This window comes from Harpegnathos saltator, unplaced genomic scaffold (assembly GCF_003227715.2).
Source record: "Harpegnathos saltator strain DR-91 unplaced genomic scaffold, Hsal_v8.6 scaffold31, whole genome shotgun sequence".
In the NCBI taxonomy this organism is placed as follows: domain Eukaryota; kingdom Metazoa; phylum Arthropoda; class Insecta; order Hymenoptera; family Formicidae; genus Harpegnathos; species Harpegnathos saltator.
In genome coordinates this window covers 875,001-900,540 of record NW_020230106.1, presented here as the reverse complement: position 1 = coordinate 900,540, position 25,540 = coordinate 875,001, and the positions used below count along the sequence as shown (strand labels likewise).

Here is a 25,540-nt window from a genome sequence, read left to right as displayed (position 1 = left end):
TTTTTTCTTTCTTTTTTTATCTATCGACAGGACGGCCCCCGGGAGTCACTAATTGCCGTCGGAGATCGCGAGGCGATTTGTAGCGAGAACACGAAGGGAAATCAGCGGGGGAACGCCGGTGGAGTTCGACGAACTCTACCGGCGATCGAGAAGTAGAATGTTATTATGGTAACGGGTTCTAGGTTGTATAGCGCGATTCCGATTCTGAAAAACGCTCGCGATCGTACACTTGCCTGTGTACGTGAGTGCGTGTGTGTATGTGTGTGTTACCTCTCTTGATGCCGAGTCATTCTATTTTCGACGCTGACATGCTCGTGGTAGACACATTCGTGTAGAGAGACGAGCGTTAAATATATTTTAACTTCATCGGCGAGAGATGCTCTCTCCTCCCGCCGTCCTTTAGCTCCTGGCTGGCATAAACTCTGGACGAACTTTGTTATCGTGCGATATTCGCAAAGAGAGAGAGAGAGAGAGAGAGAGAGAGAGGGAGGGGGGATCTTTAGATAAATAATCGTACTTTTCCTCTGTTTGAAAAGATTTCGTAAAAACTATCCGTGGATGAACTTTCCATTCAAATGAAGAAACCGAGACGCGTTGCAGCAATCGCTGGTACTCGCGGCGATGTCTCAGGTCGACACGACCGTTATCACCGTCGAATCGTTTCTGATCACTCCGGAGCTTTCAAAGCTTTCAGGATTTTTAGGGACTTTGAAGAGATGAGCATGTGTGTCATTCGTTGAACGCGTAAAAATGTTAATTCGTCGCGTGTAAAGCGCGACGTCGACTGCGAAAAATTATCATTAGGTATCGTCCGTTAAACGACGCTTGTGGAATTTCCTAGCTTAATTGGAGGTTATTTCATAGCCCGTCCCCTTCTCCTCCTTGCAGTCGGACAATATTTCTTGTCTCTGTACCTGAGGCATTTACCTGAGTTTCTACTTGATTAGACTTTAAGATGCCCCAACACTTAGGTGTTCGTGTCAGGACTCATGAAGATCAGCTTCGTGCAGTTTCATCAGTCTTTTACCGATTAGTTATATGTGATAGTATTCTCGAAAATTTTTATCGGACAAGGGAAAAAAAATGACGTCGCGCAACAGCTCTCGAGAAAGCTGTTGTGACGTTTCGCAGTCGAAACTTCACGCCGCGTCTTGTCGTTTTGCCCGCGATAATTGGGCATCATCGATAATGGCCGGTCAAAGTTGAACGATCAGCGTCGAAGTGCGCGAGTGAACGAAGCGTGATCGAATAGTGGACGCGAGTGACGTTGGAACTGCGCTTTCCTTTCTTGTTTTTTTTTTTTTTTTTTTTTTTCGAAACTGCGGATCTACACCCCCTTTCGCCTCTCTTCTCTACAATTGTCCGCCTTTCCCGTTCTTTCTCCACTCGCCTTAATCCGCTGTTCGCCGGACGGCGATTCGCAGGATGACTGTTCCCTTAGCCGAGTGCGAGGACGGCTCCCGCGACGCGAGAAGTCGATTACCTTTTAATCCGAAATTACTACGTCGTTAATCCAGTTAGCGAGTCACCGCGCGGTCCTTCGCTCGCGAATGCGTCGCGCGCTGAACGAATATCGCGGACACGAGACTTATGAGGACGTTCCCTGACTGCTGCTTGGACATCGCACCCGTCGCCGCCGCCGCCGCGGCCGCGATATCGTGGCCGTTAATTAATTGAAAATAATTTCGAATGTGCGCGCATGCACGACCTACCGCAAAACGAAGCGGATCGCGCGCACGCGCGCGAACTTTGACTTTGTTTCGGCAGATCGGAGATAGGAGGTATTGCGCGCACGCATATATCACGCATGTATCAAGTATGTTTGTTAGCGAGTTCGTTTGTTAACGTCTCGCAACTCTCGGAACATGGCGATGCTTTTCTTGCGCCACCGTGCGCGCTGCACGATTTTTGGTCTGTTCGCGTGGACGCGCCAGAGTTCTCTCTCTCTCTCTCTCTCTCTCTCTCTCTCTCTCTCTCTCTCCTTCTCTGATCGAGCGTACGGATGGAAAATCAAGCTCAGCAGCCGGTAAACGAATTGAGAATAAATAGATGAATAATAGGCAATATTTGAGTCCGTACAAGAGTGGACCAATTACTGGACATTTTTTCATCCCATTTCGTCATTAAAGATGCGCAGTAAGAGACATTTTCGCGTTCGTTTCTCGCGATCGAAAGGGCGGAGTTTATGGTAATTCCGTCGTTATCGCACGGCCGGAATTTAGCGCGCTATGTTTCCTAAAGCCGCGTGCGTCTCCGCTGTATATATGCCGGCGCGGTAGATCAATATTCTAGTCTCTCGATAGAATTTCAACGCGCGCGCGACTTTGGACCGCGAGAAATACTTAATTCGAACGTGTGTGAGTAGCTATCGTGGTCTCGCGCGTATCGAAGAATGATTTGTTTGTTTTACATTATCGCGAATACGCACGCATAAAGCGATATCGCCCGCGTGCGATTCTGTTATTCGCGGGGCGCTGCTGCCGCGCCGAAAAGAAATCGAAATTGCGCGCCGCTGCGGAAATCGACTCGCGTTCTTCGGAGAGAAACGATCTTCCGGTTCTTGCGGATGACGCGGCTTGTCAGCAGCGACGAGAATCTTCGCAGTATCGGGGAAATATCCGGTGCTTACCGGTAAAATGCGATTTTCCTAGCGCAAATCGGCGGATTTCCAGCCGATCCATTTCAAATACGTCTCGCCGCGTGTCATCGCCAAGAGAGTTTTCGCCTCGTTTTGGGCCTTGACCATTTTTGTAAAATTATTTCACGGCAGTGTTCTCCGTCTTGAGCTAAATACAACGAATCAACAGCGATGTATCCAACATCGTTGTTAAACGGAAATAATTATTATTCATCGCTTGCGCCTTGGCTGCTCCGGCCGACAAGAAAATCGATGTGCGCAAGAGCGCAGGGGGGAGGAGAAGCCCTCTGGGGCGGCGATGGTTTGGCGTTTCCTTCGGATTTCCAGCATTTTTCATTGTACTCCGAGATCGTCGAGCGTGCGAACGCGCTAAATATAGAATTGTGCAAATGTACGGTGAATCACCGAGGTACTATCGAGGTATCTCCTAGTGGCCATGTGTGTGTGTGTGTGTGCGCGCGCGCGTGTTTACGCGCGTTGGTCGATTGGTCAATTCGGCACGTCGGTGCATGTCAAGACGACGAAGGGTCATTCTTCTTCCTCACGCGCCGTACAAATACGTTCAACTTGACCCCGATTACGATGAATCGGATTTCCGGGCTACGGTGATCCTAGCGGACACCCTCGAATCAATCCTTGCGCGAGGTAGAAGAGGAGCCGGGAAGGGAGGGTGGGAGAGCGGAGACGGTGGAGGAGGAAGAGGTGAAGGGGGAGAAGATGGAGGGGTGAGCGATTCGAATCACACGGAAAGTGAAACTTCGGATCCCCCGCCGACTTTGCTCGTAGACACGGCTTCCTCCTTCGCGAGCAATAATTTACCAAACAGAATCGGATACCGGCGTTTCCGGATCTCGTTACGCGGCCGCATCTCGGCCGCGAGTACGTACGTTCGAATTTCCCAAACACGATCGCGCTTAATGCGCAACTCGCGACATCCGCTTGTGCGACTTTTCTCTCTCTCTCTCTCCCTCCCTCTCCCTCCCCCCTCCCTCCCTCTCTACGTCTGTGTTCCTGATAGATTACGAAAGAAAAATGATACTTCCGTACGATGCGTCAGTCCACATTGATCGACTGAAAATCAAAACGAGACGGAGAAAATCGCGCGCGTCTCGCCAACGATTAACGTCATTGATGCGCGATGAAAGGGCTTGACGCCACGCACTCTCCGGCCCGCGGAAGGGACGAAGAGGGAAAGATGAAAACACCCGGAGAAGGTCGCGCGATTTCACCTCGAATCCACATCGGACTCGCTCCTTCGCACTCATTCCGCGCGCAAGCACAAGCTCGCACCTAAAGCCCGTTCTACATTAGTCGCAAGACGCAGAACGCAAGTCGCAAGTCGTAGGAATTCACCAATCACAGTCGAATATTCTCTTAACATTCGACTGTTAAGAATGCAGCACCGCGCCGGTAACATTTGCTACGTATCTCTCGGTGTTTCTCGCAACCCCCGCGAAGCTCCTCTCTCTCTCTCTCTCTCTCTCTCTCTCTCTGGTCCCGAAAGAGTTCGCCGGGTATAACACGTGAGATTAGGAGCGCGTCCGTTGCGTGGACGCCGGGCGTCAGAGGCGCTCACGTGGCACCCCTCCAGCTCCTCTCTTCATTCTCGCGGGCATCGCGCGTGAGGTTCCCTCACACACCGCCTGTGATCCCCGCCTGACGTCCCAACGAGGCCTTCTCCGCGCCGACCTCACAATCTTCTCCCGCCCCACTCGTCCGCCGCTCGGCGCTCGGCCGCGCGTTGCTCCCCCTCCCCCCCGCCCCAGCGTTCTCCTCTCAGCGTCCTCGAGCGAGGCGACAGCAGCGCCTTCGCGTGCGGCGTCCGCAGTAACGCGAGCGCTTCCGTAGAGAGTGGTACCGTGTCCCGTGCGGCTCTCGTCGTGTTTGTGGCTTCGTGTGTGACGACGCGCAGCGCGCGGTGCCAACGCGCGCGCGCTCTCTCTTCTCCTCCACGCGCGCCGGCCACGCGTCGTCCGTTTCGTCGCCGAGCGCGCCGTGTGTTTGGGATACGTCGCAACAACGCAAAGAGCGGCAGAGTGTGCGCCGAAAGTGTGAGAACGCGCGCGTCCTTCTCACGCGGCGAGACGACGGGAGTGTGGGGGGCTATAGTGATACCGCAGCTTGCATAGTTGCTTTACACGAACGCGCGCGCGACGTCTTCGCGGCACTCCGCCTCCGCCAGAGAGAAGGAGTTGTGAGTCGCGAGATCTCTCGCGGTGGTGCTCAACGACAAGTAAAAGAACGCGCCGACGAACGAGTCAGCTGGGGGGGGGCTACGGCGTGTCTGATACATTACACACGCAAACATCACACATGTACACGCGCATTACGTGTATATAATACAGGTGTATATATATATATATACACACACACACACACACACACACACACACACACACACACACACACACACACACACACAGCGAAGTGCGTGGTGAGGATAGAGATCGACGGCGTATCTCGCTGCAGATTCGTAATCACCGAGAGCGCGCATCGCGCGGGAAGAATGCCGACTCGTGTCGTCGTCACACAGACGATCGGCCAGCAGCGACGGCGTGCTCGTGTCGGCTTGGTTTTCGGGTCGCCGAGTGGCGACTGAGAGGGGCAGAAGGGCGGCTGCGTGTGTGTAGAACTAAGGGATGCGGGGATCCCGTTAGGGAGAAAGAGTGAGAGAGACAGAGAGAGAGAGAGAGAGAGAGAGAGAGAGACAGCCGGGCGGCACGTTGTTTAGAATAGTGTGACATTGCTACGCGGCGATCCGCGCGGCGTAGGTGTGTGACTCAACGTCTCACGACTTGTGCTGTGCGCGGGCAGAAAGGGGAAAGGAAAAGGAACGAAAGAAAGACGCGCTATTGGATCGGCGGGGATGGCCGAATGGCGACAACGGCAAACGCTCATCCACGACGTATAGATGCTGCACTTAGACGCGACACCGACGACGTGACGGCCACGTGCCCGCAGCGGACGCTCCGTCGTCGTCGCCGTTGGCCAGTGGCAACTTTAACTCTCCCTCTTTTTTTGCCGGGCGATTGCGTGCCTAGCATGTCGTAATCGCGCGGCGAGCGGAACACGCGAGAACGGTGCTGTGTACTCGTCGTCTATATTCGTGCATACGCACGTCACGGCGGAAAGGTAAACAGCGTGCGCGCGCGCGCGCGCGCGCGGAGACGCGTGTCGAGTTGGGAGAGAGAAGGAGCGGCGGCCCGAATTCACACCGCGCGCGAGCAGGCAGTGTGTGTGTGTGTGTGTGTGTGTGTGTATGTGTGTGTGTGTGGGTGCGTGTTCGCGCGCGTGCGTTTACACGTGTATGTGTGCCTGGTGTCGTCGTCACGCGTGAGTGTACATGTGTGCGACCTGACGTCCGCTCGCGCGCGCGCGCGCGAGTCGGCGCGAAGGAGGAAGATTCGTCGGCCGAAAGAGATATATCGACGGATCGCAATCGCTTTTGGCCAGCTTCTGTGCGCTGGAGATTGCGATACCGCGCGCGCGACGTGTGGTGATCACGCGAGAGACGAAAGAGAGAGAACCGCTTCTCTCTCTCTCTCTCTCTCTCTCTCTCTCTCTCTCTCTCTCTGTCTGTATCTGTCTCTGTCCCTCTTCCTCTTCCTTTCTCTCTCTCTCTCTCTCTCTCTCTCTCTCTCTCCACGGAAAAGTTCTCCTCGCGAGTCAGGACGCGAACAGGTGGCCGTTTCTCGGCGCGTAGGACGAATATAACACGCGTGTGTGTGTGTGTGTGTGTGTATGTGTGTGTGTGTGTGACATCTTCGTACGTGTGACTGATAATCACGATCTCTCGCCGGTATTCGGCTCGCGCGAATTCCCTACGAGGTGGCGGCGGAGGAGTGGCCGCGCGAGGGTGGCCGCGCGTAACGCGATAAGAAAGTCCGTAACGTCCGCTACGATACCCCTTCCGTCCGATGTGCTGCACGCAGGGCTAACAAGTGGATTTCCTCGTTTTTACGCCGGAGGATACGCTCGTTGTCTACGCAGTGCGTAGTGATACATAACGTCCCTATTATACGGAGGAATCGGGGAAACGGGATATTTTGTGAGCGAGCGAGCGAGAGAGAGAGAGAGAGAGAGAGAGAGAGAGAGAGAGAGAGAGAGAGAGAGAGAGAGATTGCCGCCGATCTTTCGACCGGCCGACCCTGAGAAAATTTCCAGTCTTTCAGCCGTTTGCTGCGAACGCTCTCGAGGAGACTCGATTAAATTGGCGCGTTTTTGAGAAGACGCTCAGACAGGACGAGAGAGGATTGTGAGAGAGCGGATAGAACGGCAGTGGTTCTCGACACTTTTTACGGCCGAGAGAGAAAAGGATCGCGCTGTCCCAAGTTTCAGAGGATACAACCACGGAGGAGTGCGCGCGCGCGCGCGCGCGCGCGCGAGAGATAGAGAGAGGGAGAGAGAGAGAGAAACGGGAAGAAAGTAGTAGACATCCGATACACGCAACGCCAAAAGGGGAGGGTGAAAAGAGGAAAGAAGAGATTATCGGCGAGTGAGAAAGAAAAAGAGAGAAGAGAGGGAGAGAGGGTGAGCGCGAGTGAGATCGTGAAAGAAGAAACGAGCAAGAGAGAAAGAAAGACGGAGAAGAGGAACGCGCTTAGTCGACTACTCTAGTCCAAACCTCGGCGAGAGTTCGAGGCGAGAGGGTGAAGATCGTCGTGGAGGGGGGAGTGATGCCGGCCGTGAGCGTGGCACAGCGCCCTCCAGGTGGAATCCCACTCCACACCGGCGTGCCGGTAGCACCCAGCAGCGTAACCGCCCCCGGTCCGTCGGGCCGGTGCCTCGGGGGCCCGGCAGCACCCCCCGCCGGCTCGCCACCGCTGCCGCCGTCTTTGCAATCCCTCGGTGGCGGTGTTGCGAACAGCACCGCCAGCAACAACATCGGCGTCAACCCCAACATCGGCGGCGGCCACGGCCACGGCCACGGCCACGGCCACGGCCACAGCCACAGCCACAGCCACAGCCACGGCCACAGCCACAGCAACAGCAATAGCAACAGCAACAGCAGCGGTAGCAGCAGCAGCAGCAGCAGCAGCAGCAGCAGCAGCGGCAGCAGCAACGTCGCCAACAACCACCACCATCTCGGCAACAACGCCCTAGGTATCAACACAGCGAGCGGCGCCACGAATCCCCTGCAGGCGATGGCATCGGCGGCGGCCTCGCTCACGCAGCTCAACAACATGGCAAACGGCCCGTTGCCGCCGCTCGCGGCCACGGGCCCCACCGGGCCGCCGAGCTTACCGCCGCCGCAGCCAGCCACGACGCCGACGCACGGCGGCCCGCCTACCCCGCACGGTGGTGTTAGCGCGGCACCCCATCTGAACGGCGCGTCGCCGAGTCCTCATCCGATGCCGCCTCACGGCATGATGAGCGGTTCTCCCCACACTCCTCACCCGCACATGGGTGGTGGCGGGCCCTCGCCTCATCCCCATCACCCAGGACCTCACATGGTCGGCTCGCCGCACCATCCAGCGCCCCATCCGATGGGCCCGGCCGGTATGATGGGGCCGGCCGGTATGCAGCCTCAAGGTGGACCCGGCATGTGCGGGCCTGGACCCGCTGGCCCGATGGGGCCGCACGCGCACCCTCAGGGACCAGGGGTACCTGGACAGCCGCATATGCAGCCGCACGATCCGTTCTATTGCTCGCCCTTCGGATCGCCTTACTTCAGGTAAATAGACAGATTTCGTTGTACGAGAGAAGCGGCGCGCGCGCGGCGAGTCGCTTCCCCGTCGCAGACAGCTTCCCCCGCGACAGACGATGAGAGAGAATCATCCCGTCGTGACGAATAAGCCTTGAAGCCGTCAGATGCCGTTTGCGCTGCTTTTCCGCGCACTTTATCTTTCGCAGCGTGCAATTAACATCGCCACTCTGGGAAAAAGAAACAAATATACTCCCCTGATACACTGCCTTGATACACCGCCTCGATCTTGTTCTCGCGTCTCGCATGAGACGCGCGCGCGCAGGCTTTTTGAGACGACCTGTGTAAAACGCGCGACACAAACGACACCAACCTGTCGTTATGCGCACGTTATCGGCCGTAACAATTGGCCGTCACGCGAAACAACACTCGCACGTGCGTCTCGTGAATCGGGGCGAAACTTTGTGCGAAGACGTATGCAAACTTTTTTTCTCGCGTCTGCTGCGCGCGCGCGGCAGGAGAAGGAGCGAGAAGGAGGAGTAGGCGGAGGAAGAGGAAGAAGACGGTTGGCGCGCGCGCGCGCGGGGTGTCACGCGAGGTTTTACGAAAAACCGTATCGCGTGGTTGAGGGAATCTTCCGAGCCGAACCTCGACTCCGTTGCCGTTATTTTCCGTGTAATTCGCTGCTGCTTCGTGCGCTTAACAATCGCGCGACGTGAACGATGTTGCGAGCGACGATTAATCGCCATCGCCGAGAGATATTTCGGTGCGACGTCGATCTCTCCCTCCCTTCCTTTCTCTTCAAGCGCGAGACGCGAGAGAGAAGAGAGAGAGGGGGGGAGAGAGAGAGAGAGAGAGAGAGAGCGAGAGAGAGAGAGAGAGAGAGAGAGAGAAATATGAGTATCTTGAACGAAATTAAATTAGGATTATACGCGGCTCGTTGTTCGAGATCGGTTCGATGTTATTCCGTGACTCGCGATCACAGTCCGACGAGCTTTTTTCCTACGGCGGATATTTTTAGACAATTGTTTTACGGCTCGATACTCTCTTCGTTCCGTGCCAATCGGCCGGTAGTCGCTCACTAGCACGCTCTCTCAGGCGTAGTAACAGTATACTCGGAGAATCCGTTATCGTAGCTCGACCAGGATCTTCCTGGTCACCGTTGCCGCGCTCGCGCGCTGGCCTGGCGACGACGCGTCGTTGAGAACACAATGTGTGGCGGGTAGCACCCTGAAAATTTCGCCGAGACAATTTTCCTCTCGCGCTCTCACGATTGGCTCACTTTGCCAATCGCGCGCGTCGTTGATTAATTTCGAGCGCGCGGTTGCCAAGCGGCCGGGTTTATAATAGCCGTTAAACGGAACGATCAGAATCGGCCGATGGGTCTGCCAAAAATTGGGGCGCGCTCACGCTCGCTCGTTCAAGCTGCTGGCCTCCTCCCCTCCCCCCCCCACGCGCACGCACGAGGAAGAATCCTCGGAAGGAGCGGAGAATGGCGGAGGAGGATGGTCGTGCGCGCGCGAAATCTCGTCTTTTTGTGCCGAAACTGTCCGCGGATTGAAGGAGATCGTTATCTCGGCCGCGCGTCAAGTACGGTACGTACGTTCGCGGTCAGGTCAGGTGCGTCGAAAGTGTGTTGTTTTGTCGTCATCGTCGTCGTCGTCGTCTTCGCGCGATATCTCGGTGTCTCTCAGGTGGCTCGCAGGTGGGAGGCGCGCCCATGGCGCGCGCAGGTGTGCATATGCACGCACGTACCTACGCGAGGCGTGCGACTTCTTTCTCTTTTGGACGGGGCGCAACTTCCAACTCGCGCAGGGAAAGGAACTGCCACGGGGTTAAGAGCCCGTCCGTCGATAGTCGCCTACGGCATACGTTATACGCGCAGCACGATGCGGCGATTATCCGGTCCTTCTTGTCCGCGGCCTTCTTCGCATCCGGTCTGGACGTCTCTATCGCCTCGACGTCATCTCTCCGCTCGCTAATCGCGCGGGCTCATTAACATAAGCGTTCCACCCTGCTACATTCGCATCACGAGTGACGCGCTGCTACTTCTCGGTGCTTGCGCTCGCAACTTCTCTCTTCAACGTACCCTTCTCCAACGTCGTACCTCGACTTGACTCGCGCGCGCGCGCGAGCGAGCTTCTTTCTGGAAGAATTTGCTTACATCCGCGCGAGTCGAGCTACAGCTAATATCATCTAGCGAGATTACGGCTACGACGCGCACGTGCTGGCAGATAAGAAAGATAGTCCGCGTTTGTGTACTGTCGAGAGTCGAGTCCCGCTCGGGTTAGCTCACGCGACACTTGACTGAGTTTCCTTTAGCGTAACTCCGTAACAGAACGGAAAACCCGGTGTGTCGTCACCGAGACGCGATGGCGCTGGGACGATGGGAAGACGGTGTATTTCGCCCTCCCTCCCTCCCTCCCTTCCCGTGAGTTTTCCGTTCGCCGCCAGATTTTTTATGCCTGTCCACCCGCGAATTGCGCGGCGCGAGTTCCGCGATCTTCGAGCAGGAACGATCGAAATCTCGCGATCGATACACGCGAGACGCCGGTGACGGTCGCGAGACACGATTCTCTGCGGCGTACGAGACGACAGTTACACACGCACGTATCGCTGTTATATAAAGCCGATCGCTCTTGCGAATAATGTTTCATTATTTCCTACATAAAGATAAGATCCCGTTTGTCCTTCCGGAGCGAAGCGCGCGCGCGCGCGCGCGCGGTTTCGATAGATTGCGCGCAACCTTGATGCTCCCGTTCTGAAATTCCTCGGCGGTACCGAGAGGCGCGTTACATCATTCGTACATTCGCATCGGCTACGCGCCGAGATTACGCTCTCGCGAGAGTTGTTACAAATTCGCACGGTAAAAACGAAAAAGGCCAGAAAAATGAAGCGCGCACACGCGGCGTTATCGCGAGTCGAGCGATGACGCGTCGGATAAAACGCTGCAGAGCGGCCTAACCGGCCTGACCGCGCGCGCGCGCGCGCGCGCGCTCTACCATCTTCCATCCCGCCTCCCTCTCCGTCACTCTCCTCTCTCCCTCTCGAAATTCGTAATCGCTGCAAAACGTTACGAGCACGTGTACAAACATATTCTACGACAGCGAAGGTAACAGACCAGGCACGACGAGTCGTGACAGCGTCGCGCGCGCGTTCGTGTCGCATTAATATCGTCGTAAAACAAAAAAAAAGCTATATTTATCACACCGGATTCACGTGCACGCTCGCGCACTACGCACGACGACACGAAACGAAAAAGAAGAAGTATCAGCGGGAGAGGAGAAAAATCGTAGAACGCGGGCGCGAAATCGCGCGAAATGAATTGTACGCTCTCGTGAATAGCGTGAGTAATACCAGAGCGAGGCGCGCTCAAAGCACGATCGGAAGTACCGAGCGCCGTCGGTGAGCTTATCTTATCGCGGCCTCTCGGTAGGATAAGAAGGACCTTGATCGCCTCGCGACAAAGCGAATCGGCACCTAGCGCTCGCGCTCGCGCTCGCGAGGAGTCTCGTAACGTCGATTTTCTGCACTGAGCACCCAAGAGAGGAGGAAAGTACATTTCTCTCTCTCTCTCTCTCTCTCTCTCTCTCTCCCTCTCTCTCGCTCGCTCGCTCGCTCGCAAAGTTTACTGCGCGCGAGGTTGAAGAGGATGGAGGTTCTCGCGATGTTCGCGCTCGTACTCGCGAGGGAGGGTCTCTCTTTCTCCGGTCTCCCTTTGAAATTTAAATCGAGACGTAATTACGGAGTGATTTAATATTAAAGATTGAGTAACAGCAGGTCCCGTATATACCTCGCACTTAAATTCACAAGAGCGGAGCGAGCGTGCTCTCTCGCTACAATGAAATCGCGTAATTTGTATCTTTACAATAGCCAAAGGTATTTAATCTCCGGCCTGTGAGTAAACGCAGAGGAGAGCGACATCCGATCGAATTTTTATCGAGTCGGGTCGATCGCGAACGTATGCATACGCTAATTAGCGCGTCTCTCGGAGAAAACGGTTCGCAGTTGATTTTGTCCACAAGAGGAAAAACGTCTGGCTCATAAGAGAACCGAAAATTCGTTCTCCTACAATCATCACGCGTTTTTTGCTTCGTTCATCGTCGCGTTAATTTGACCGAACCTTTTTCTAGATTCGCAGCCAGTACAGACTTTTGTTATAAATTAGTATCTCTCTCTCTCTCTCTCTCTCTCTCTCCCCCTCCCTCCCCCTTTGTCTCTTGGAATGGCCGAGATTACACGCTGTTTGGCGCCGCGACTATCTGTGCGGTTTAAGTATCTCTCTCTCTCCGCAATTAAACGAGCGGCATTAACGGCCGTACTCTTCGATGCGAGGAAATTCCACTTGTTTTGGCGACACGGTCGCGAAACTCCAGTTTCACGCGAGACACCGCGTGCGGTCGTCTTCCCAGCGGCGGCTTTCCGCCGACGTGAGTCCGCCAGAGCGGGACTAGCGTGTGGTGCGGTGTTTCTATATAGGCGCGCGCAACGTCAAGTGCACGCAACGCGAACGCTGCACGACCGGCGAATGCACATGCGAATTTGCGCGCGCGCGCGGAGCCGTTTCCCCCCCTGTCGCCAGTTAAAAGTCGAGTAATTGCCGTTGGTTAGAGGTGCGAATTTATCGCGGTTTGCTGGATTAATTCGTCACGGTGTTCAATCATTCGAAAAATTCCTTTCATTCTTGCGGAAATGACTGTAGTACAGTAGCACCTTTGTGTATGTGCGTGTGTGCGTGCGATAACTCTCTAGAGGCGCGATATTAAAACGTTTTTCAGCGCGACGAAATTACGCGCGAATTCTCCACCACCAAAGAGAACGACTCCGCGCGGCGAAATTCCACCTCGTCGTTTTTTGTATCGCGCGGAAGCCTCGATGTGTCGGAGCGCAAGTCAAGCGCAAGAAGCGTGACAATGTCCGCAGTTATCGCATTTACGTATTAGAACCCGTCACGGCGCGACGGAGTGTTTTCCTCGCGTCGAATACGTGATTCGTCGAGCGACGATGTCGCGCTAGGCGCGCGAAAAAGCCGCTGGACTTTCTGGTTCTTTTATTTTTTTCGGCGGTCGGCTCGAAGGGAAATATCGAGGTCGCGCGACGAGGAGGGTGGGGAATGGAAAGAAGAAAGGTTCGTTCTGCCGGGGAAGCACGCGAAGAGACGCATCGTCGTCGTCGTCGTCGTCGTCGTCGTCGTCGTCGTCGTCGCGCATAAAGCCGTGCGCAGGGAGCGTATCAGGCCGTATCGTCGGTCGGTTCCAGTTTCACGTGAAACTCTTTCGCGCGGACCCGGCAGGTTCAAGGCGAGCATTCGCGGCGCGCACACTTCCTCCTCCTCCTCCTCCTCCTCATCGTCCTCCTGCTTCTTCTCCTCCTACAAGGGGAGCTCACGTGCTCACATGTGTGTGCACGATGCATATGGATCGCGCCGGAAGCAGTCGCCGGGGCGGCGAAAGAGTTATCGAGCCGGTGAAATGATTTCGTTGCTACGTCGTAGCACGCATTTCTGTTGCGCGCTACGCCCAAACGCGCGACGCGCGTTTCTTCGCTGTACGGCGATACTGATTTCCATGCAATCAGCGCTTCGTATCGGTTACACGTCGATGTTAATTTTTTTAATAAACAGCCAACTCGTCCGTCTGTCTGCCAGCAGCCCGTCTGTCTATCCGTTCGTTCGTTCGTTCGTTCGTTCGTTCGTCAGGCAGGTTCAATCTGTGTAATTGGGTGGCCAATTACGGACGAGAAACACGTACGAACTTTGTTGCGCGGTGCGTGAGCGTAAATTCTTGAATCGTATTACGTTGCGGCGCATCGCGATAGGGGAAGGGAATTATCGCCGGTGCGAGAGCGATTTCGGGCCGAATTCACGCGCACAAGACTTGCCGCCCGTTTTCGTCTCTTTCTCTTTTTTTCCACCTCACCGCACGACACGGATAACGCGAGACGGATAAGTGATGATGTTCCCGCGTTTCGTAGAAATTCTCCTCGAGTCCCCCCGCCCCCTCGTCCCTATCTCCGTTAATATCCGCGATTACACATGGTTCTTCCGTTGCTTCTCAACGGAGGAGGTATATCGATCGAAGGCCGGCTTTTTCATGGAGAAACAAAGTTACGTATTGTGAGCACCTAAGTCAATATAGAGAGAGAAAGAGTTCTTTCGCGAACGAGTGTCGTCGGACATGTCGTCGTCGACGTCGGCGAGCGTCGAGAATCATTGAGGGGGAAAAGGCGCGAAGGGCGGAGAGGGGTACGAAACGCACGACAATGGCGAATGGTGAGAGGAGGAAGAAGGCCTCCCCCTTCCTGAGTCATGGTTTACCTAGAGACATCGATGCAGGTGTCTCTCGGGGACAGGTGTAATTTGGCAAACGTCTCTCCGGGATTGTCAAGCTTTTCTTCTCGTCGCAGGGTCGTATCACACCGCGCCGCTGTTGCTGCGGCAAACTCGGCAGACGAAGCTATGTTTATTTTAATTAGAAGCCTCGGTGTAATAGCGCACCGAATGTAAATTGCTAGGATTCGCCGGGTAATCAGTTTTAATTTAATTAACACGGTCGCGTCCCCGAAATTTCCGCGTCGGAGCTGCGAATTTCTTAGAAGGCTGTCCTCTCTGTCCCATCGCGATCGCCGCAGGAAAGCGCATCGATGTCACGATTTTTGCGAGCCTCGAAGATGCGCGAGATGTACTTACCTCGCTTACGGATTCGGATCGCGAATAGGAGGAGGAGGAGGGGGAGAAAGAGGGAGGGAGGGACGCGCACCGATACACACTCGATGGTGATCTCCGAGGCCGGCAAAACGCGATCGCGGTTCAGCCGCGGACGGATTTAGATCGAGTTTCGCGAATGTACACACGCCAGGTCGATTATGATTCCAACGTGCGTAATCGCCTCGCGTGAGAGGAGATTCAGCGTGAAACGTCGCGAGCGGCGCCGAGATCAACGAACGTTAGAGATTCCTTTGATTTATCCGACCCGCTCTCGTTTCGGATCCCTTCCCCTCCTTCTTCCCGCGCCTTCTTATCTCGCCCGATACTCGATAGCCGATCTATACATACGCACAGGAGCAGCACATACGAATGTATGTACGCGCGCGTATGTCGAAGTTTTATGGGTCAGGTTGCCTCGAGAGAGGTTCCTCGATTACACCCACTTAAAGAAGATCCCCCACGAATCACTGCAGCGCGGCGCGTGTTTGCACGTGGGTTGCAGTTCTCGGACGTGAAGCGCAAACATCCCTTATATCTGCCGACCGACTCTGAATCACTATCGGTCCTGTCGTCGTCGACAGGAGAGCAAGAGAGAGGAGAGGAGAGGCGCTGCTTCTTCTTCCCCTCGAGTCGCGCGAGCGAGCGCGAGCGATAGCCATCTCTCCTCGTTGCCGGGATGATGATCCTCCTCCTCTTCTCATCTCGACGTGGCCGGTCACGCGTGACGATCTACGCCCGGTATTATTCGCTTGATTATTTTTCGACGGCGATCCCTGTCCCCCGTTGTCGTCGTTTCAATTTAGATCGATCGCTCGCAAGTACCGGCGACTTTTTCCGGCACTCACGAATCAACCTTCTCCGCGTCACCGCAGCGGTTTCCGGAGAGAAAAGCTGGCTCGAACCAAGAGAATTTCTGTCTCTCAGGCTCTCGCGGCTCTCGCGGAAGCAAAAAGTCCTCTCTTTTCTCTCCGACTGAGACGCGCGCTGCGGCGGCCAATCTCCGCGCTTAGCTGCTACGAAAGGGTTGTTAAATAAAGGGCGACGCTGCAACACGGACGGAGGAGAGAATCTCTCGCAGCCGGTCGTTCGCCCTCGCATTGGCCACGATTCGATTCGCGGTGTGTGCGCAGCTCTCCGTATAAATAAACCGAGAGACTCATTGTGCCGGCGGTATTTCTCGCCGGGTTCGCTCGTCGGCAGAGGTAGTTCGCGCGCGCGCAGGCGACAGAGCGTTGCGACGAGACAATGTTGCGAGAGAGCGTCGCGGCGCCTCTTCCGCGCGATACACACGCCCCCCGGGCTCCGATAATCGGGCCAGAAAGCAAGCACAACGATCGACTCGCTCGCTCGTCTCTCTCTCTCTCTCTCTCTCTCTCTCTCGTCTCTTCTTCTTAATGCCAGCCGCCGATGCGCGACGCGCGCGCGCGCGCGCGCGCGCGGTCGCTTATTTATAAAATGCCGCGTGCGGCATTCCGCGCGTGCAGGCGCTGCTTCGTTAGCCCGAGCGCGAGTAACGTCTCTCACGCCGCGGCACAAAGCGCCGTTTATTCATTCGCGCTCGGTTCATTCAGAAGCGTTTCGACCATCGCCACCACGTTCATCCAGATCTCCTCCCGGCTGCGAACGCGCCTAACGACCTGTCTCCGGCTCGCGTGATTAACATCGTCACCTCTCCCTCCCTCTCTCTCTCTCTCTCTCTCTCTCTCTCTCTCTCTTCTGCTTAACGTTACTGCGGCCGAAAGAAACGACGTGTGCGCGAGCCCGTCGCACTATTAAACGGCGGAGGTGTTACGACCTCGACAATTCGGCCGGCTTATTTTCGTACGCGCGGCTATCTCTCGATGTGCGACGACGGCCCTCGCGGTAAAGAAACACGTCCGGTGCATCGACAATGGCTAGATCCTTTATTCTTGGATCAAGAGTCGGTAGCTTCTCGAAGCGGAATTTTCCTTCAGCATTAAACTCGTCCAACATCAAATTTTGTCAAATTTTTCACTTTTTTCTATTTCTTTTTCTTTTTTTTTCTTTTTATCGTTTACCGCCTCTTCCTCCGTGTTGTGAGTGATGAAATTTATTGTTTTCATGATTTCGTGGACGTTGGAAATTTCAATAGAATTTCGAGATTTGTGAAGAGCGAGATGCATCTCGCGGAGTTGTAAAATTTCGTTGCAAAAGTATGAGATTCTCACTCGGGGGCACTTCCGACACGTGCCACGCGTGCGACGGTCCTGATCGTTTCGGCTGAAGATCCAAAGTGTGTTGAGAGAGCGTTGATTGTTGAGGTTTCCCAGTGACGGAATGTTGTGTCGTTGATCGCTGGACGAAGACAAGTTACCGCGCGTCGATTGCTCGGGACGAGACGCTTGCTTGCTTTTGCGATTGAACGCTGCGCGTTACGTCTCGAGCGTGTGTCGCGTATGCTCTACTTACGACACATTGTTTATTGAAATGGAAGGTAACGAGCAAATAGGATGTTGAGATAAAATCCGGTGTGAAATCGCTCCTGAATAATTGCGGCGCGACTCTCGGAGATGCCTTCGTCGTCGGAAGCAGATGATGATCATGCGGGTGTAGCGCGGTGTCGTCGCGTCGAAAATAACGGCCGATCGGCAAATCAAATAGCGAGCTATAAATAATGAGATTAGCGCTGCCTGTCCAAATGCAGCGCACGCGACCTCGCGGACCTCGCCAAGTGTCTGTATATTCCGTAGAGAGTCGTGGGTTCAAGCGACCTACCTGCGCCGAGAGCGCGCGGTCTGCTACGTTCCAGCGGTTCTCAACGTGGGGACGCGCGCGCGCGCGCGGGTGAACGAGCGAGCGAGCGAGCGCCAGGTTGCGCACGGAGAACACATTGTAAACACTCCTCTCTCGACATTTATGATATCGAGAACCGGTTTCGTATCGTTCAACTTTAATCACGGCTTCGCTTACTGTTTGTTTCGGTTTTATTTCTATTAGTTTCACGCTAGTTTCACTCGTGGAAGCGGCGAAAATAGATCGGTCGAGAGTTAGAGTGGAACGTGCGCGCGCGCGCGCACGCGCGCGCGGGGGCCGTTACCGGTGACGCCGGATGCCCCGAATCGCTCGTTCACTTTGACATTTGCATCGCTCTTTGTCGGTCGTAATGAAAAAGACGCACCGTGCGTGCACCGTGCTTCGACGCGCACGTAGCGTGGCGCGAAAAAAATATTAGCCTAAATATCGCCGACTTTTCGCCGTCACGCGGCGGCGACGGCGGCGACGGCGGCGGCGACGACGACGACGACGACGACGACGACGACGACGGTCGAGCGAAGGAGGAGAAGGAGGCGGCGGCGGCGGTAGGACGTACGTCGCGAGACTTGCTGCATCGTGGCGCGCTCGCCGTGTCGCCGTTGTTGCATCATCGTCGAGATTGCATAACGCATCCCGTCGGTTGCGTCGATGCGCGAGATTTTAAAATGTCAAGAATCCGCTGGCACGTCCAGATCGACGGAGTGTCCAAACGCGTATCGTCCGCGTCACGTCCGATTCGTCGGTCATCCCACTACCCTCTCGGGTAGTACTCGAAGAAAGCGGCGGCGGCTCGCGGGCTCTCGAGGAGGAGACTCTCGGATGACTTGGCGAGGCTCTGGCGATGACTCGAGGATTCCTCTCCGCCTCGCGCGCGCGTTCCTTCCTCGCTCTGCTCGATTTCGAAAAGAATCACGGCCCGAGAGATGAGAACCGCGAATGATTTGCCAGTGAAGCAGTTCGTTCGCGTTGGAGTTGGCTCGCCTGGTCTCTCCCATCTCTGATTCTCTCTTGCTCTCCGTCTCTCTCTCTCTCTCTCTCTCTCTCTCTCATCTCTCTTTCTCTTTCTCCTTATCTTCCTTTCTGTTTCCCTTCTTCTCCCTCTCTTACTTTGCCTCCGCTAGTCTCTCCGTGGTTCGTGTTCTCAAGGCCGGCTCCTCGAATCCTCCTCCCTCGCCTCTCTCACCTTCTCTCCACGCGCTCTCGTCTCCTCCTACTGTCTCTCTCTCTCTCTCTCTCTCTCTCTCTCTCTTTCCTCCTCCACACCTCCAACTCTGCCTCTTCTTCCACCGCTCTCTCGCCGCCTCCTTCGCCGCTACCAACCATCTCACCTCAACCTACCTCTATCCTTCGATGCTGCCGTCTCTCGTGTTCTTCCTCCCTCCCTCTCTCTCTCTCCCCCCCTCTCTTTCACTGTTTCGTCTCCTCTCTCGGCTTCTGTGAGAACTTAGCTCCGCGCATGGCGCATCGAAGTTTCGAGCGAGCTCAAAGTCGATCGTAGTTTGAGTTTGCCGCCGAGGCACCGTCGCATCTCTCGGGCAGGATGCATCTCTCCGGTAGAAATTGCAGGCACCTTGCAACGTGGAAAATGTCGTTTGACCAGTTCGCGCTCTACGACCGGGTTGCTCGCGTCTCGGATCTGGTAGTAGGTCCGGTTGCGAATCTTCCGAGGCGGCTTCGAAAGCCGCCGCGATCTTTCTTCGTCTTCTTCTTCTCCTCCTTCTTCGTCTTCTTCTTTGCCCGCTCACTTTTTCCTTCCCCCCCCCCCCTCTCTCTCTCTCTCTCTCTCTCTGTGTGTGTGTGTGTGTGTGTGTATACTTTTCTTTTTTTCTTCTAACCGAATATGACGTCGCCCAAAGAAAGAGAGAGAGAGAGAGAGAGAGAGAGAGAGAGAGAGAGAGAGAGAGAGAGAGAGATAATCGTTTTGATATTTACGATCCGCTCGCACCTTGCTTCGCGCGGACCTCGGTAATTGATTTCGAGCAGAGTGAGCTTACATATTAACCGTGAAAATTAATTATTTACTCTTTTCTCGGGCCACTCCGTAGAGATCACGTAGTAGCCAGCTTTAGGAGATTTCGAGCACATCGCGCGACCTCTCTTCTCTCTACGCGCGAGTGATTGAATTAATTATTTTGTAATTTGTGTCCCGCGAGATCGAAGCACGCTGTGAAGTTCTTAGCTGGAAATTCAACAGTCTCGGCTTGAAATGATGCCGCGGTATATTAACGCGCGATATTTAGGCCGAGACTGGCGAAGGAAGTGCGTTGAATAATCGTTTCCATTTCATAGCAGGGAGCGCTACGTGCGCTCATTTTTCTTTTATTGTTTCTTACCCTCGCGCCGCCGTAAGAACAGAACGGAGGCAGATATCTCCCCTTCTTCCTGTCCACGTATCATTTTGAAATATCACAATTCACAATTCTCCCGCGCCCGTCGTGTGTGTAGGTAAGCTCTCCGGGGCCAACTTTTTTCCTTTTTGCCGGGCGATCGCGACCGTCGAGATAAGAGCTGTCGCATTAACAATGCAATCAGAACGTCGAATCGCGCAACGAGATTGCGCGCGGCGTGCATTTCAGCTGGAATTAAATCGGACAGGGGGAGCGCAGCTTTAAGTATAGAATTTTACGAAATAATAAGATCGCCGCGGCCGCGGTAATCGGCGAGTCCAAATTGAAATTCACTCGGTGTCGCTGCGCGAGATAAATCGTGTTCTTTTTTTTCTCCCGCCCACCTCGCTGCATTTTTCACTCGCTGTTATTAACTCTGCATTTTTTTCGCGTTTGCACGCGCGAACCTACCGGGCCATCACGTCAGCAGCCATCGTGCTCTCGCGAACGCTCTGCGCGCTGCACAGCGCAAAATCTCACACTCTCGGTCTCTCGCTTGAAAACTTCGTACGCGTCGTCGTCGTCGTCGTCGTTCGGGGCTACTTGAAGCGTATACGGACACGAAGAAGAGAAGAAGGAGCGAGAGAGAGGGAGAGGAGAGCGAGCGCGCGAGCGCGAGCGAGTGAGAGAGAGACCTCCACTGGTCTATTCGTCGGTGTTTTTTTTCGGAAGACGAATCCCGCTCACCTTGAAAGGTACGTCGCGTGGCTCGTCGTTCGGACCGTCGGATCGGATAAGCCCTTCGAGCGACGGGCTCGAAGGAAACTTCGACGAAAAGTCAGTCGGGCTTCGTGTTCGGCCGCACTTTTCCTTCACCGAGGCGAGGACGCGCGCGCGTGCATTTTCAAGGCGAGCGCGCGCGCGCGCACGGCGTCTCGTGAACGGCCGTAACCGCCGCCACCGCCGCCGCCGCCGCCGCCGCTTGCATGCACCTTCGCGCATAAATTTCAGAGACACTGACTCTGGTATAAATTATATTGCGAGCGTGCAATTATTCTTGCAAAACGTCGGTGGGCATGAACGCGAGCGAAAACGCACGCGCGGGAAAAAATGATTTTCGGTGCGCCGCTCCGCCGTCGTCGTCGCCGTCGCCGCCGCTGTTGTCGGCCGCGAACACTCGAGTTACGTCGAGAGAACATTGTTCTCAACTGCAAACGTTTCGCTCGATCGTAATTTTCCCCAGAGTGTGTGCGCCGCGCTTTTTCCACGTTCCGGACTAATAACGGCGGCGATACGCCGCCGTTATTCCGCGCGAGCGTGTTTGATCTGAAACTTCGCCTTGCGGCGCCGCTCATTAATCGGCGCAGCTCGTGTATTTTTTCTCCTTGCGCGCACCGCTCTCCTCGTACCGTTCGCGACTTTTTGCGAGATATTCACCACACGGTGGCTACTCCTCCGGAGTCGAGGAGAGCGTGTCACAGCAACGATCATCGGTCCGTCGATCGAAGAAAATCATGTCACGTTTTCGCGTCCGTCCATCGTAATCGTACGGAATAATTCTTTCGTAATCGTAATCCGTGAGAAACCGATTCTCAAGGATCACGTTGGTACGTGGAGGGGAGGAGAGAGAGAGAGAGAGAGAGAAAGAGCAAGAGCAAGAAAGAAAGGATAGAGACGTGACACACGCGGTCGTGGCGGTCGTAGCTTCCAAGAAGGAGCCGATATTCCGTTACAACGCGCGGTGTCCCGCTAACGGAGCGGCCGATTCTGTCGTAACGTGACGTCGTTTCCGGCCTAAGCCGAGGAGATTTATTCGGCGCCTCTTATCCGCGAAATTACGGGCGAGCGACGGACCGCGAGTCACGTACCGATTCGACTCTCAGGGCCCCTCGAGCGAGAAGGACGACCCCTTTTCTCCTCCACGGCGAGGAACGCTCTCGCTCGCGTCATCATCGCGTGCGCGCGCGCGCGCTTCGACCCGAGACGGTTTCGTCGCTGGTTTGTGTGTGGGTCGAGGCTGGTCCATTTCGAAAACCAGTTCCTTCGAGTGGTACACACTCTCCTCGAGTCGAAGCGCCTCGTTGTTGGGTCTCGCGCGCGCGCGCGCGCGCGCCGTGTGTGATCAACCGCGGCAGGATTAATCCTCTCAGCGTGTTCGGGGTCACGGCGGCGCGATTCACGAGACTGTACATCTTCATTCTGCTTTTCGCGGCCGCGGATCGTCGTTGTACCGTCTCACGTTTCCCGTGAGGTCTAGCTCTTTTCCGCCTCCGAGCTGCAGCGGAATCGCGAATCGCGGTGCCGCCATTCCGCGAGGGTGAGACCGCCGCCGCCGCCGCCGCCGTCGGTTGCGCGGTCGACCGAAAACTCGCGTCGCGCTGGCAAGGAATGTTGCCGAGTTTTCAGTAGAGCGAATCGTGCAATGTACACTGAGGGAAAAAATGGCTCACTGAAATTATACTAATTTCTAGCCGAAACTATATCTTGCTTTAGAAAAGCGTAATAGCTGCAATGCAATAAATATATCGGACTATTAATACTTGCTACAAAAGTGACTTTCCCGATTATAAGTAATTGTTTTACCGCGCGATTATGGTATGTGAAACACTTTTTTCTCTCTCTCTCTCTCTCTCTCTCTCTCTCTCTCTCTCTCTTACATTCGACAGAGATGGAAGGAAGAGAAAATGCGTCTGTCTCTACGGGTGATTTGTCAAATGTTCCATGCCGCGTCGCGGCACGCGTACGTAATGGGTACGATGTAACGCGAAGACAAGACGTGTGAGACAATGAGCGCGCACTCTTGATCTCAGTATCCCGAGATGTTTGTGTCCCATTTGTGAAAAAAAAATTGCGCCCGAGAGGCGTCCGACTTACATTCGCCGGTGACTCTCTGTCCTCGATTGAATAATCACGAGCGGCAGCGCGAGTCCGGAGCGAGCGTAATTGAAAATACTCCCTCGAAATTAATACACGCGGCGCGGACGCGGAAAGTTTATAAACTTCGTGACAGCCCCCGAGCCCATCCTATTGTACCAATTAGAACGTATTTCCATTGGAAGCGTGTACCGTGATTGGGCCCCGCCGATGGAATAAACCTATCGAGAGATGGAGCGACCCGATTCGAGTCATGCAAATTTATTCCAATAATTACGTTTGTAGCTAACTCGCGGAATACCGCGGTACACAATTTTGATATTATTGACAGCTCGATAGGCGTCAGCCGTTTCTATTAAATATGCGCCGCGGGTCGGGCGATATGCCTAACACGAGAACGTGAGAGAAGAAGAGGCGGAGAGCGAGCGAGCGAGAGAAATAGAAAACGAGAGTAGAGATAGAGCGAGTGAAACCGACGGAGCGGCCGATAAACTCCCGATGACGCTCTCCTCATTACAAAGTAATCGGAAATCTCGGGTCAATTGCGTTCATTCCGCTTACGTTCTTGACAAATGGCGGAACTTAATGTACGCGCGACCATTTGTCTTGCGGCTCGGCCGATCAATTTCGCTCTCGCGCTCGCGCCTACAACTTCAGAAATCGCGTCGGAATCGGCTCATTAGCAATTACAAGCACATTGTATAATGTTCGCGTAATCGTATGGACACGGGCGGTGCATATTGGCGTAATATATCGTGTGTCTCGTGCATGTCGATGCGCGTGCTCGTCCGATCTGGATTCAATGGACGACGCTTAAATAAGGGGACGCGGCGCGCGCCCGGCCGAGTCGCGTGTTGCCGCCTCGGTCATTTCGCTCACGGGAACCTCGGCGATTTCGCGGAAAAACCACCACGATAGCGAATCGCGGCGATCAGCATAATCGCCTTGTATTATTATACCACACCCTAAGGCGATTCGATGTTTCTGCTGCAGCGATGTCCAACGAGGCACGTAACTCGAAACTAGGACCCACCACCACCACCACCACCACCGCGCGCGCGCGCCTCGCACTCGATAGATATAATCCACCGAGATTAGATAGAATAGTTAATTGACGATAAATTGGCCGCTACAAAACGAAACGCAATCGTCCCGTCCCGCCGACTCTTCTCTCTTCTCTTCTCATTTCCGCCCTCGGCTCGGAAAAAAGACGGGCGCGCCAGGGCGACGGCGGCGTGGTAAGAAGCGGAATATCACTTTCCCGATATAACGTTAACGTCGCGTCATCGTAATAGATATATTTTCCCCGGCTGATGCTCCCTAAGTACAAGATTACACATCAATTCTAACGGCGCGCGGGCGGCGAGGGATGTCTGTCCTTTAATATTTCCTCGCTTTTCCACGCTATCGCCGCCGCCTGGCTTGGACTAACAGCGCACGCTCCTCCGCGCGGCGCTACACGTCTATTAAATCAAAAGTCTTGCTCACCACCGTGAACGAGCGAGCCACCCTTCGCTGGCCGCGCTCGTAGGCCAACCACCCTCCTGCGGTGTAGTTGAATTAAACATTTCGAAATCGTTCTTTTATTACGGGCTCTCGCGCGAGCCCTCGTTACGAGATCGCGCGCGCCTGCGTTCTCCAGGCGAAAGTAAGATGTACATGCGCACGTATGTACATTTATGTATGTATGTGTGTGTTTCTATTTCTCTCGAATTTTACCGACCTGCTGCGGCAGCGATACACACCGCCGTGCGCCAATTGTATCCGGCGCGTGTAACGATCACATTTTAACCGCGTGCGCTTATGCTCGTCGCATTTTTCTCGCTCGGCGTCGCTTTGTTGCGCAGGGTAACACACGCTAAGAGCACAGGATCGTTTCGAGTGCTCGGCGAGATCCGCGCGTATACTAAAGCTCCTCTCCGTGCCGGACCTCTTCTTCCTACACGTTACGGGGGATTAAAGCTTCCAGAGCGCGGGGGTGGAGGCCACGTGGAGGAAGAAGCAACGGCGGCGGCGGCGGCGGCGGCGGCGGAGGAGGAGGAGAGTAGTTCTCTAAGTGCGCGACTTAGCTTTTCAAACTTTCATACCGCTCCTCCCGCCCCCAAGCCGTTCGCTCGTTCACCCGGTCGGTCGCTCGGTCATCAGGCTTCCGGCTGTTTTCCGCGACAAACGACGCGCGCCATGAGTGGCGATTCGCACACGCGCGCGTGGCCGCTCGTGTCGCATTAGCCTTCATTAATCGCTCTCGTTAACTCGGGCGGAAACGTGGCGTGCAACGCGGCGAATCGCTGACTAATCCGCTTATTATCTCTGTGAATTGTGACTTTGTCTCTCTCGCGCGAGAGAGAGAGAGAGCGATGATGTGTTTCACCTTCGAACTCGAGGCCGGGATTCTGTTTGATTTCGAAAAAAAGAGCTAGACAGGAGGGGGGAGAGAAGGGGAAAAAAGTCGGCGGTACTGCAATATGCTCGAGCACGTTTTTCAATCGACGTCTCATTGACTTTTTTTTTGTTTTTTTTTTACCACGATCCTTGTACCACACGAGTTTGTGTTCTTTCCGTTCTCTCCACCCGAC

The 25,540-nt window shown here is 54.9% G+C and overlaps 1 protein-coding gene across 7 annotated transcripts in view; it reads left to right on the top strand.

Annotated features, from left to right (window-relative positions):
* Nucleotides 1–25,540, top strand: part of Chi (LIM domain-binding protein 2 Chi) — a 167,478-nt gene that overhangs the window by 71,061 nt on the left and 70,877 nt on the right. For 2 of the 7 annotated variants that reach the window (XM_011151125.2, XM_025299976.1), the window contains exons 1-2: nucleotides 5,022–5,770; nucleotides 6,803–8,312. The exons of 2 other annotated variants lie outside the window; for them this stretch is intronic. In XM_011151125.2, coding sequence (XP_011149427.2) covers nucleotides 7,315–8,312 — 998 coding nt within the window. In that variant the 5' untranslated portion in view covers nucleotides 5,022–5,770; nucleotides 6,803–7,314. Of the gene's footprint in view, nucleotides 1–4,454; nucleotides 4,984–5,021; nucleotides 5,771–6,802; nucleotides 8,313–25,540 lie in introns of those variants that run through there. 3 more of the 7 variants (XM_025299979.1, XM_025299977.1, XM_025299980.1) reach the window with 3 other exon arrangements.